We start from the raw sequence: 14,243 nt of genomic DNA, 5'->3' as shown, positions 1-14,243 counted from the left end.
AACAGGCTCCAAGATAGATTCTATACTTTTTATTACCGTTACCGCTCATCTGTGTAAATTGGCCTTATACAAATTTGCTAAGAGCCATAGTTAAAATATACAGTTCGAGTTATTTTTACATTAGAGGTGCCTTCTAGTGCCCTTATCAATAAAATATTTTCATTTTTTATTGGTTTTACTGAGTCTGAAGACATTATTTCTTCATTATTATGCTCTCAATATTTGTAATGTTAAAAAACGAAATAATAAAAAATACAAACAAAATTTTAAAATAAACCAACAACGTTGTATTCGTTGTATTTAAAGTTTTAATATACAATAACATAAAGCTTTATAAATTATAATAATGCACACAGAATGTGGTTAAATATATAAATATTATATAAAGAATATAGTAAAATAATATACAGTAATATAATCTGTGTGAAATACTGTAGAGGTTCCACACTGTTAGGATCATCCAATAGAACAAGACATGATTACGTTATAATTTGATTGATCATAATCTGTATGTAAAACTCGGGTTAAAGATTACAAGTTAAGAAAAGGTAAGTAACTTTAACAAGATATGTACAAATGTTGGCTTCAACCTCTTTAAAATCTTAATATGTAGCCAACATTGAAATCAGAATGGTTCTTTCTTATTGTTTAAAATACCATTCTGAAAGGGCCAACACAAGGGGTGTGCAGTTTTGAGAAAGTTGACTATATCGTAATTGCCCCAAAATAGTCAGTACCCTGCAGTTTCATCATTCACAAAATACTAAAAACTGTATACTAAACATTAATATGAGCACTATAAAAACCTTAATAATTTTTAACTTAATAACTATTGAATTATCTTAGTAAATGGCAAGTCACCAAACATTTCTGGAATTTTAAACAATACACATACTGTACATAGCAACCCTTTTTTAAGGGGCTCCCTCTTTTGTTCACCTTGTGTTCCTTATTATGTCCTTCCTTCACTAGAAAAAATCTTGTATATAAATCTTAAATATGCATTCAACGAAAACAACTATATAAAATAATGTGTATTGTAATAAATTACCATTCCCTAACATATAGAGTAATAGTATTTACATGAACATTCTAGAATAAGATGTTTTGATTTAAGAAACCATGTATAATTAATAAGAACAATCAAGAACATTCCAGTATGCTATTAATAGAAACTGTAATCACTAGAATAAGAAGAAGTATAAAAAGGAATGATCTAGAAGGTTATGAACATATTGTATATAAGGGGAAGTATGACAATTGTAAGAGGGAGAAGGATTTTTTATTGAAGCATTTATTTTGAAGAAGGTTGTTGGATTAGAGGTTGGATATTATTGTAAAGTTAATGTGAAGCTGTTGTTTAAAGTGCTTACTGGATTGTTGAAAGTTGAAGTTGATTGAAATTAAAGCTTTGATTTGAGTTATTTTACAACTTTGTGGATTTTGTGTGTATACTTTTATGTCACAAGGGAGTTCCTAAAGTATTTTCAACCGCTCGGAAACATACGTGAGAGGAGTTCGTTACAGTGTAAATATTTAGTTGTTATCTTTGCTATACAAAAGAAAACACTAACATTGTTATAATTATTATTTACTACCATTGTAATAATAATAGTATTATTAAAATAAGAACTAAATTAAAATTGGAATGTTTTAATTAATCAGTTAAAATTTATATAATATACAAAGAAAGTCTGAGACTATAAAACAAATTAGATTACTAGTTTATTACTAGTGATGAAACCAGGGAATTAATAAAGGCTTCCCAAATTAAGCTTTATAAGCCTTGTCTTTTGAAAATTTCAGGTGTGCTACAAATTGCACTGGTGTGTGCTTTTGGTGTCTTTGTATCTTGATGTGGTTAAGTTCTAGTGGGATGTAAATGGCACATGATCATGCCTCAAAAATGATTCCAGAAAAATACTCTACGTTTTATTGATTTGTTAAAGTCATTAATTTTGCTAAAATCATTTTACAAAATAACATAAGCAAATATATTTACATTTTGTTCTCTCTTAAAGATGTATTGTCCCCAAAAACATAAAAAATGAAGATCAATAAAATCAGACTTTGAATATGTTATTTTGTAGTTTTAATAAAGTTCAGCACTTTTGTAGAAAAAAATGCAAACAAATGATGTTTTCACATTTAAAAAAAAAACAAAATAAATGGTTAAATTTAACCAAAAATTTGAATATTTTTTTGCTTTAAATTTTATTTTTTTAAGGTAAATGTTTATTTTTTCAATCCAATTTTTTGTAAAGTGAATAACTATAAAGTAACATTAAAATTGCATATTCAACAACAACAATTTTTTTTCCAGGGGGACAATACATCTTTAAATCTCCATTCGCTCCATTCCTTAGATTAAAAGAACATTCAATTAAAGCCCCATTCCCTACGTTTTTTAAATCTAATTTAAGATCACAAACTATATTTAATGTAAAAATAATACTATATGGTCCTATTGCGATAACTTTTTTCGTCTTTAAACGGTTAAAAATGTGAAAAATAAGTCGATTCTAATAATTATAGCGGCCCGCTATAAATCCCAAAATGCATTGCGCGCGGATTGATATTTTTGTTTTTCACCTGTAATTCGCCCACTTTTCGATCGATCGTGAGGCCAAAACAAATGAAAGACTCCTAACTTTTCAGCGAAAATACCGGGTTTTCCCCAATTTGTATCAACGGAGTCTGGCAAAAATAGAAAGAAAATTAATGCAGCAGGTATATAGCTCGCGTACGATGTTCGTACGTTACCGATGTTTACCAGCTAGGCCTACAAAACTAAGCCTAGCTAGGCTAGGCCTAAGACCGTCCACGAGAGGTCGATCGCCGCGAGCTACTTAGGTAGTGCATTGTTTCTCACTTTTTATCATAATTTACCATAAAACGTACATTTAAGACAAGAAATGACATGGTTTAATGTTTTTAAAGTGATATATATGTATTATTTTCCAAAAAACGTCCAAAATTGCAGGGAAGGGGTCTTTAAGTAACTATTAAATATATTTAATATTAAAACGAATAATACCAGCTCAGAGATTTTGACCCATGTATAAACTACTACAGTATAAATAAACGAAAAAAAAGACGGCTATGCTGCTATAGAAAAATAAGCCTGAAGCGATATATATTGACATTGGCTGGCGCATGTATTGCAAAATACGAGAATTGTAAGCGATAAAATACTAGTAGGTTACGCATTGTAAGGAGGTGGCTCATCAGGCTGCACACCACTACCATCAAGGGGAACTTTTTCATTAGAGTCCTGAACCATCATTGCCTGTGCTCCAGCTACTGCTCCTGGTGCCTGACTGAATGGTTGAATGATAGGCATATGTGATCCAGGAGGTCCAATCTGAACTACAGGAATCAAATTCACTTGATTCGCACTGTAAGCTACTACTGGTTGATCTGTACGATTCTTTCTGGGGCAACGGTATACAGATAGAAGAACAACAAACACTATAACTAAAATGCTTCCACTTACTAATCCAACTATGAGACCTACTTTCTTGTTATCGTCATCATCATCAGGGTAAGTATAATCAGAATACTCTGAAATACATTAAAATAATTACACTTTCGTATTTGTGATAAACAGTAAAAATACATATTTTGTCTACTTTGATCCCTGGAACAGGTCTTAAGCTCTGTCTACACTATCAAACTATTTTGACAAAAAAAAAGTGTGATGTGCCTAAATATGGCAGTGATATACCCAAATATGGTAGTGATAAGACATTATCATGTCCATATATGGGCACATCACATTTTTTGTCACATAAAGTTTGATAGTGTAGACAGAGCTTTATTTTAGTTTGACTTTTTGTATCTAAATTGTAAATTGCTTATATTTTTCTCGAAATAAATGTGAATGCGACTTATTGAATATTTGTAATATATTAAATTGAGTGTTATCATTGCTTATTATCATTATCATTGCTTATTATCATTATCATTGCTTATTATCATTGCTTATTATCATTATTGCTTATTATCATTGCTTATTATCATTATCATTGCTTATTATCATTATCATTGCTTATTATCATTGCTTATTATCATTATCATTGCTTATTATCATTGCTTATTATCATTATCATTGCTTATTATCATTGCTTATTATCATTATCATTGCTTGTTATCATTATCATTGCTTATTATCATTGCTTGTTAACATTATCATTGCTTATTATCATTGCTTATTATCATTATCATTGCTTATTATCATTATCATTGCTTATTATCATTGCTTATTATCATTATCATTGCTTATTATCATTGCTTATTATCATTATCATTGCTTATTATCATTGCTTATTATCATTATCATTGCTTGTTATCATTATCATTGCTTATTATCATTATTGCTTATTATCATTATCATTACTTATTATCATTATCATTGCTTATTATCATTATCATTACTTATTATCATTATCATTGCTTATTATCATTATCATTGCTTGTTATCATTATCATTGCTTATTATCATTATCATTACTTATTATCATTATCATTGCTTATTATCATTATCATTACTTATTATCATTATCATTGCTTATTATCATTACCATTACTTATTATCATTATCATTGCTTATTATCATTATTATTGCTTGTTATCATTATCATTGCTTATTATCATTATCATTACTTATTATCATTATCATTGCTTATTATCATTATCATTACTTATTATCATTATCATTGCTTATTATCATTATCATTGCTTGTTATCATTATCATTGCTTATTATCATTATCATTGCTTATTATCATTATCATTGCTTGTTATCATTATTATTACTTTTTATCATTATCATTGCTTATTATCATTATCATTGCTTATTATCATTATCATTGCTTATTATCATTATCATTGCTTATTATCATTATCATTGCTTATTATCATTGCTTGTTATCATTATCATTGCTTGTTATCATTATTATTACTTTTTATCATTATCATTGCTTATTATCATTATCATTGCTTATTATCATTATCATTGCTTGTTATCATTATCATTGCTTGTTATCATTATCATTGCTTATTATCATTATCATTGCTTATTATCATTATCATTGCTTATTACCATTATCATTGCTTATTATCATTATCATTGCTTGTTATCATTATCATTGCTTATTATCATTGCTTGTTATCATTATCATTGCTTGTTATCATTATCATTGCTTATTATCATTATCATTGCTTATTATCATTATCATTGCTTATTATCATTATCATTGCTTATTATCATTATCATTGCTTATTATCATTGCTTGTTATCATTATCATTGCTTGTTATCATTATCATTGCTTATTATCATTATCATTGCTTATTATTATTATTATTATTATTACATAATTTTGTATGCACATTCCATAAATAAAAAAGAATACAGTAAAGCCTTAACAACCAAGATTAAACCATTTTAAAAAAAATCATAAAGAAGCATGTACAATATTTTGAAATAAAATGTGAATAGTACACATACCACACCAATCACCATACCATGATCCATAACAGATACAATCATCACCATATCTACAATGACCATTGAGACATTTTTTTCGACATATATAGCTCTTTTGCTCATCAGTTTCATTAACTGCAAAAACAATTTTTTTTAATAAAAAGAAAATATGTCCGGTGTTTTTAAAGTTAATTCTTAAAGACTAGATGGCACGCTCGCTTCGCTCGCGTACCATCTAGGGGTGCTCACAGATGGTTCTCGAATACAGTAGAATAGAATAGAGACAACAAAACCAATACTGGATTCCATAAAGGACAATTAATTTATGTGGACTAAAGAAATTAGGGAGAAATGGAAATGTATGTACCGGGGAATTGGGCGGCACGTGGTGGTGGTGATGGAACCGCAGTAATAAAGTTGATTGTATTTATATATTATAAGAACCAAACTAAATAAATAGACCTAGACATTCTGCGAAATGGAAATCGGAAATTCAAGCTACTATTCAGTGAAAAATTAAACTGTAGTCTACCTAAATATTTAGGGCAAATCATCGGTTGTGGTGGTTGAAATTCCTGTAAACATTTGTGTGAACCAAACTGGGTCGAATTTCTGTCATGAGTACTGATTTGTTGGCCTGTGATTTATGACGCCTAAGGGATCTATCTAGACTTATTTTTTAGAATAATGTACGTACCTGTCAGATACAATTGTCTTGTGTCGTATAATAAATAAGTACTGTAATAGTTACTGAAGTTACTATTACAATCTCGTCAATGAAAACACGAAAATGTATATGCACTTACTTATGAAAACGTATACAGTATTATACTCAGTTATTGAAACAGTAGGTTTAAAAAAGTTTCGTTTGTCTGTAAAATGATGTAATCAAGCTGTTTACATGAGTCTTAATTTATAAGCACATCAATAATAAAATAGTTTATCTATCCTGTAATTGGCGAGATTATGGTCGCTGTTGAATGAAATAAAGCCAATCGGTATCATATTTGTACAGAAACGTTTTCGCGGCCGAAGGGTGTAACCTAAATTCGTTGTATTATCGTCAAGAACTAACTGTAACTAAACTTACATAGAAAGTAGGGTATCATAAATTTGGCCTTAGCACTCGGGGGAGTGGCTAAGATGAAGTCCGTGGGACTACTAAATATAAATTGTAATGAACCTCGAGGGACATAAATAGGAATATTTCATGTTTCATTATCAATGTATAATAAATGGAAACTGTTTACCGATTCAAATAATATAAATTGGTTTTTAACATTTTCCGAACCTATTGCAAGTTTATTCTCAAAGGGCCCATATATTTACCTACCGTATGTGTTAAACCAAGGGCTCATAAATTTACCTACAGTACTTGTGTTAAACCAAACTCTGGCAGACTGAGAGATTGGGATGTTCCATTCATCGCAAATCAATACATTTGTATAATCGTATATTAAATCTATCAAAATAGTATTTTTTAAAAGAAATCGGCCTGTCTTCAACATTATGATGGTGTACTCTAGCTGTTCAACCGGTTTTCAGCTATTAAAAACAATTATCGTAGGAGGAGATAGAAAAATGCGAAGCCTCCTCGCATTTTTTTGGCGGGTATTTTTCAAGACGGACATCCATTAGACAGTGTATACCACGATCGGAAAACACCCCTATTTGGGGCAAATCGTTGAACCTAAATTCGTTTTAATCGTCAATAACTAATTATCTAACTCAATTTAATTAGTAAACAGGGTTACATCAGGCGGTTAAAATCAGTACCGAAAGTACGAACCAACTTTACATACCATCGAGTGAAAATTCAAGAAGTAAGGCGCGATTTACCGAATTTTGCCCTTACGTAAATTTATATATAGATGCAATCACTTCCATAGAAAAAAAACCCGAAAAAAAAATAAAATGACAAAATTAACGGTTTTATATAACACCTATATAAATTCCTGTCATTTGATTGGACGAATGTGGGTCACATGGCGTGGAATAGTACGCATGTTCGTTTAATAGTAATTTTTTTCACGTACGAAAAAAAAAATCTTTTCGCGTTTGTAAAATATTTTGTTTTATACTATAGCTTTTGAAATACAACAACCTATTTTGTACTTTCGCAGTGATTTGAATATTATGACTGGTTTTTCGCGATGGAAGTATATTTCTGGAGAGATATATGTACTAATTTAGATCAAAAAGGCATTTAAATTAGATTTAGATCATTTGTAGGAATTTGATTAATTAATGGGAACACCTCTACAAGACGTGGAATCGTAATTAGCCTAATGAGTTCCAATTGTCTGTCGAAGTTTTGCCTTTCAGCCAAGCTAGTACTACTAGGTCTAGCCTACAGTAGGCCTGAATAGGCTAGGCCCCTGAATTTAGGCAGTGAGCGCTCATAGCCATTATGCCACTAGGAGTACGCCATTAAGTGTGTTCAAAAACGTGCTTTCCATATTATGTTGGGCTGCAGGTTACTACAATTAGGGTGGTGCTTTGGTCGATCTGTGCCCGGGTACTCTCGATGTCGTATTTTAATTGCCAAAAGCCTTTGTGCTATTTTATTATATCTCCACAGTTTTTTTTTCAGTAACTAAAACTGTACATACCTACTGACTGCATACAGACAACAACCCATACATTTGAGCAAGACGATCCAGTCCAATCATCATGTTCACACTCAATAAGACTGTTTTCATGTCCGTCACAGCTTATATAATCAAGCCAAATCTTACTGGTTGAGTTTCTGGTAGTGTACTCGCCAACAATTGGGTTCGTAAAACCAAGTGAACGGCAGGCAACAGTTGCATCTACATGTACATACGTGCTGTACGATGAATAGTAGTAGTTGGATTCACAAGTGTAACCCCAAACTTCAGAATGGTAAAATTCAACTATCCCAGAATGTACATTATTTGACTGCAATCGGATATCATTATCTGTAGAAAGAATATATGGTCTCTTATGAGGCTTTCACAGTAAGCAATACCTACTTTTCAAACTACAAATGTACCCTTTATTTGTTCAACATAAGACGGAATGCCATAATTATTCTATAAACAAAAAGAAAGTGGAAAAACAAGAGAAAGTAGAATTCAGTAAAGGTAGTTTCATTCAAGAAACCAAGGATCCCTAACAAGTGCAACTACTGTAGAATGTCACAAGATAGGAGGATCTGGCAAGAGGTCGTGAAACAGAAGCCATCACAAGTCTCCCAGACGGCGTGGACAGCTTAGGTCAAGGTAGGTCAGTTTCATTCATTTGTGAATGTTCATTCCCATAAAAGAAAAAAGCACTTGGATGAAGTGTAAGTACATAGATCAGTTTTACAATCACATTTTTTTTGTTTTAAATTTCAGCTACAGATTAAGTTTGAAGGATCTGACTATGAGGAAGCCTTTAAATTTGCAATGTGATATGCTTCCGCACTTTGATTCTTTGACAGTTAAAGCAATTTTTTATTTAAATTAATTATTTAATTTTTATAATATAAATTATCTAGCAATTTTGCATATGAGGATCATTTAAAGATGTATTGTCCCTTGAAACACAAAAAAATGAAGGTCAAAATATTCTAAATTTAAATTGGCCATATCAAAGTAATATTAAAAATTCGAGCCAAAAACAACAATTTTACGTAATTAACAGCTAAATTAATTTGATTACATTTCGTCTGGATAATCGTCCCGAGCGAAAGTAAACAAAGATTTCAAACCATGAGTATACATTATGCATGATGCTAATTAGAATTGTTTACAACTCGTCACGGATGAGAAGGTGTTTTCACACAGATTGTGAGGAAGTTTTATGATTATGCATACAGAGTAGCCAAATAAGCGTGTTGCATTATGAGATATGTTTTGATAGAAAACTTTGACTGGAAGTCAAAGTTATTTTTTGAACCAAAAAACGTCTGTATTTCAGTTAAATGATTTTTTTTTCGACTCATTTTTGGTGAAAATTAATAACTATTATGATACTTCAAAATGACCCACTTTTTTTCGAAATCTTTTTTTTTTTTTTTAGGAATTTGACAAAGGGACAATACATCTTTAATATGTTATTGCATTCTTTGACACAGTTTTGCCAGATTTTAGGTCCAGTTGATGACCAATGTATAGGTCCCACATCTTTGCAAATCAAAATTTCCCTATAGTATTATGTACCTAAATATGAAATGTCGTTAATAAATTATGTACCTGAATAACAGTACATGTATACATCATCATTGTGATTGCAGGAATCACTTCCATTCCACGACACTTGTGAGCATTCATTTATTTTCGACTCTGAACCATCGCAACGTAAATTATCAATCCAGATCCGTCCTGTTGCTTTACGCAAACGTCTTGATAGACCATAATTTGCCAATTTGGTATCGTAGCCGACAGTACGACAGAGTGCCGTTGCATCCGACAACACCATTCCGCTATTGCAGATTGTACCCCACTCCCCATTGTGATACACTTCGGCTCTGCCTTCTTTTGCAGTCAAGCCCCCAACCAATCTAACATGACTTTCTGATAAATAGAGAAGAAAAAAAAAAGGATTTATATTATTGCATTGATCAGTTTCTGGATCTTGTCTGAAACTTGTGTGCTTGTGAAACTTGTGTCATTAAAGTCATTGTAAATAATTAAAAATCAAATAATCCAGTGCTAATTCACACTAGACAATTCTAAATTAAGAGATTCCAATTGAATTGATAATTAAAACTTTAAAAAACAATTGCACCCACTGGACACACCGTGTGCGCATCGCATAAAACTCACATGGGTTATTTCAGACAATTTTTGCTTGTTTGTACAAATTGGACACATACATAATAACTTTAACTGAATGATACTAATTATTACTATATATGGTTTACTTCAAGTTTTTTAATTTAATTTTACATACTGTACATGGCATAATACTTTTTACTTTTATTTTTTCAATTTAATTAAAAATAACATTTATTTATCCTTCCGGATAATCTTAAAGACACCTTCCCTACAATTTGTGACGTTTTGTAAAAATAATACTACTTTAAAAACATTAAACCAGGTCATTCCTTGTCTTAAATGTACGTTTTATGGTAAATTATGATAAAAAGTGAGAAACAATGCACTACAGTACCTAGGTAGCTCGCGGCGACTGACCTCTCGTGAACGGTCTTTAATTAGGCCTAGCCTAGCCTAGCTAGTTTTGTAGGCCTAGCTGGTAAACATCGGTAACGAACGAACATCGTACGCTAGCTATATACCTAGCCTGACGTCGTATAGTTGCTGCATTAATTTTCTTTCTATTTTTGCCAGACTACGTTGATACAAATTGGGCAAAACCCGGTATTTTCGCTGAAAAGTTAGGAGTTTCCATTTGTTTTGGCCTCACGATCGATCGAAAAGTGGGTGAATTACAGAAGAAAAACAGAAATATCAATCCGCGCGCAATGCATTTTGGGATTTATAGCGGGCCGCTATAATTATTAGAATCGACTTATTTTTCACATTTTTAACCATTTAAAGACAAAAAAAGTTATCGCAATAGGACCATATAGTATTATTTTTATATTAAATATAGTTTGTGATCTTAAAATAGATCTAAAAAACGAAGGAAAGGTGTCTTTAAACATATTTCTAAAGTAAATATTTTTAAATTAAGTTTAACTACATAAATCTTGTTTTATTTGTTATCTCGAAAGATTGTTAAAAAATACCGGGTTGGTGTCCGACCGGCGTTTAGTTTATCCTTTTTAGAATTAAACAATAATGGAATTTAAAATAAGAAATAACATAGACAAAAAACAATATACTTTTGTATTTTAAAAGACAACTTGACCGAGGACCATATTTTAACGACGTCACAGGTGCATCGCAAAATTTACATCATGAGTTTTCTGGCAAAGTCTGGCAAATCGCAAACATTTCTTTGTAAATAAGTCGTAAAAAAATATAAATGTTGATTTTTTTTTTCTTTTGCTTATCTGGACTCATTAAGTAGATTTTGCAATGCACCCGTGATTTCACAGCAATTTACAGTGACAGCTGTACAGCGAGCGCGTGCATCCTTAATACGTTGTAAATATATGGTAAGTTGTCCTTTAATTATATAGTAAAATACCTGGATATAAATTTAAAACAAATTCATCATGATACACTGGTGGCCATGATTATTATTATTAAGCTTCAACAAAGCCTTTAATTAGGAACACTAACATACTGTACCTTCTAGTCCTTTACATGTTATTTTTACAATCTTTTCACCAATGTTATCAAATGCAGATGAAGGGAAGTCAAATTGTTTGCAATACTGTAGACCACTTTCCTTGCCAGTGCAAATAAAAGAGCGTGCCGTTAACATGCGTGAATTGTCTACACGGTTGACAGGGGCGTAGGCATGTACATCGGAATAACCTAAAGATTTGCAGACGACTAAAGAGTTTGATAACGTCCAATTAGCTGAGGCGATCAACCACCAGTTTCTGTTGTAGTATATTTCTACCGTTCCATAATGCTTTCCAGGTGCTTGACCGTTGTTAAACTTTACCTCAAAATCTAAAAAAGTCAAAAAGTACATAATTATTTATTATTATTATGAATTGCTGACGACCACAAGATTTGACAAGACTACTTAAAAACAGGTATAACGTCTAATCAAAATGATAATTGAGACAAAATGTTACTACTGTATGTGCCCGATCTTGATTTTTGCAGTACATGTTCCCAAATATTAATCTGGTAATGTTTCCAAATTCAATGATAACATCTTCTATTTCCTTATTATGATGAAATATGACAATAACAATAAAAAATAACAATTATTATTAAATAACAAAGAACTTGGGAAATTATTGAAGCATAGGCCTATGCTTATAACACGTTATTATTAATATCTCTGTGCAAAATATACCAAACATGAACAGCTATTATTATTAACAATGATGTTTTAGACCGTGGTTCTCATCGTCCATTTGTTTGAATATGAATGGTATGTGTATGGTACACTACTACTAGGCTTATTAAAGTAGTATGTATTGTAACGTAATAATATGAAACATGTTTTAAAAGAAAAATTAGGAAGCCCACACTACATAAATGTGACCGGATGTGACCAACCCATCTACAACTATACCCAAATGAGGTTCTGAGTATAGCTATATAGGAGCTAGGAAGATGATGAGCAACCTTTTAATAGTAGTGGTCCAAAAATATCGGCCATAATCGGCATGATTATAGGTGATAGTAATTCAATTAGTAATATAATAATTATAATATACAGTAGATAAAATTATATTATTTTGACAATTAAAATAAGATTTCCAAATTTTGGTCCTAAATGTGTTGGGTTCCTTCCAAATCAACGTTATCCCTATTATCAAAAAAAAAAGCCTATCTTTTATCTAATATCACTAGGGCCTAGCTATGTAGCTACCAGTGAGGTAAAGCCGAAGGCTAGAGGCCGCACTCTAGACTGAAAAGTGATTGCAACAAGAGGGGAACCAACAAGATGGCGGCCGTAAATTTAAAATTTAATATAAAAAATAATATGTAATATAATACATTAAGACCACATAAATTATAACACATATTCTACCGAACAATATCCAGAATTATTGCAAAGCATCTACAAGAGGGATAAAGACAAGACAGACTGACCCCCTCGTTTACGATTTTATTCCTGCTAACAAAGACTGTTATCGCCACTCATTATATCCCAAAACGATCCCTGAATGGAACAATTTGCCTTTCCGCGATGCTCCAAATACCAAGACCTTCTTCAAATCCGAACTTGAACAAATAAACATTAACGACCTGATATCCACTGCCCACTATTTAAAATAACTGCTGCACATCAGACCCCGCCCTGCGTGCAACGAAAACCTAGAAAGGTGTTTGTACGAGTCGCATACAGATACAGGCGTAGCATTGGATACTGCGTAGCGTAGGGCATATCTATCTGATTGGTCAATTGCAGCCGCCATCTTGTTCGTTGGTTCCCTCTCCATGGAGAATCACTTTTGAACTGCGATAACATTAAAAGATTGCCATCCAGCCTTCGACTAGTATTACATATCATTGGTAGCTACATACAGCACTCTAAAGCATCCTACTAGCTAGAGGGCCTAGTAGGCCTGTCCACTATAGAGCTAGGCCTAAGCCTGGGCTAGGCCTAGTTAGGCCTAGTCTCTAGAGTAGATAGAGAGCAGGCCGCCTAGGCTAATTTAGCATTTGCTAATAAGCCTAATCTAGGCTGAGGCTAAATACAGTATCAACATACCAAATTGAGTATTAACACCATAACAATTTATTGCAACAAAAACAAGAGAAAGTATCCAAAACATAACGGATTCCTCTGTCCTGAAGGGGAGAGAAAACTCTATAGAATAGAAATGTATGAAGTTTCGTTTATTATTGTATGCCACCCTCTACAGTCCACATGTATCATTTCTACTAGTATTATGGAAGGCAATCACCGCCAAACATACTAATTGTGACCGTAGTATTAAAAGGGATGTTTCGGTGCGACAATTTGTTTACAAAGTGCATGTGAATATCTTTGGTACACATAAATAGCCAATTGGGAGAAAAGATAAAAGAAAATTAGAGACACTGCTGATGTGAAACCTCATTCTACAATTGATATCGGCACGCAAAAGTAAAGCTTAGTTCACACTTGCAGCGATATTGTGCCATTTTAGTTTCATGTTTTTTATCATGAGAAGACTAACTTATATATACCCTTGTTAGTCCATAGGAATTTTTTTAATCAA

The 14,243-nt window shown here is 31.8% G+C and overlaps 1 protein-coding gene across 1 annotated transcript; it reads right to left on the bottom strand.

The window, feature by feature from the left end:
* Positions 1–47: 47 nt before the first annotated feature.
* LOC140051202 (CD5 antigen-like) lies at positions 48–14,216 on the bottom strand. The gene is made up of 6 exons (XM_072096339.1): positions 13,751–14,216; positions 11,698–12,027; positions 9,691–10,011; positions 8,101–8,430; positions 5,510–5,623; positions 48–3,564 (listed from the first exon to the last, which is right to left on the bottom strand). The coding sequence occupies exons 1-6, from the start codon at positions 13,812–13,814 to the stop codon at positions 3,203–3,205; spliced, it is 1,521 nt and encodes a 506-aa protein (XP_071952440.1). The 5' UTR covers positions 13,815–14,216; the 3' UTR covers positions 48–3,202.
* Positions 14,217–14,243: the final 27 nt, after the last annotated feature.

This window comes from Antedon mediterranea, chromosome 6 (assembly GCF_964355755.1).
Source record: "Antedon mediterranea chromosome 6, ecAntMedi1.1, whole genome shotgun sequence".
Lineage (NCBI taxonomy): Eukaryota > Metazoa > Echinodermata > Crinoidea > Comatulida > Antedonidae > Antedon > Antedon mediterranea.
The sequence above is the reverse complement of the archived record's forward strand: the minus strand, read 5'-3'. Positions and strand labels throughout refer to the sequence as shown.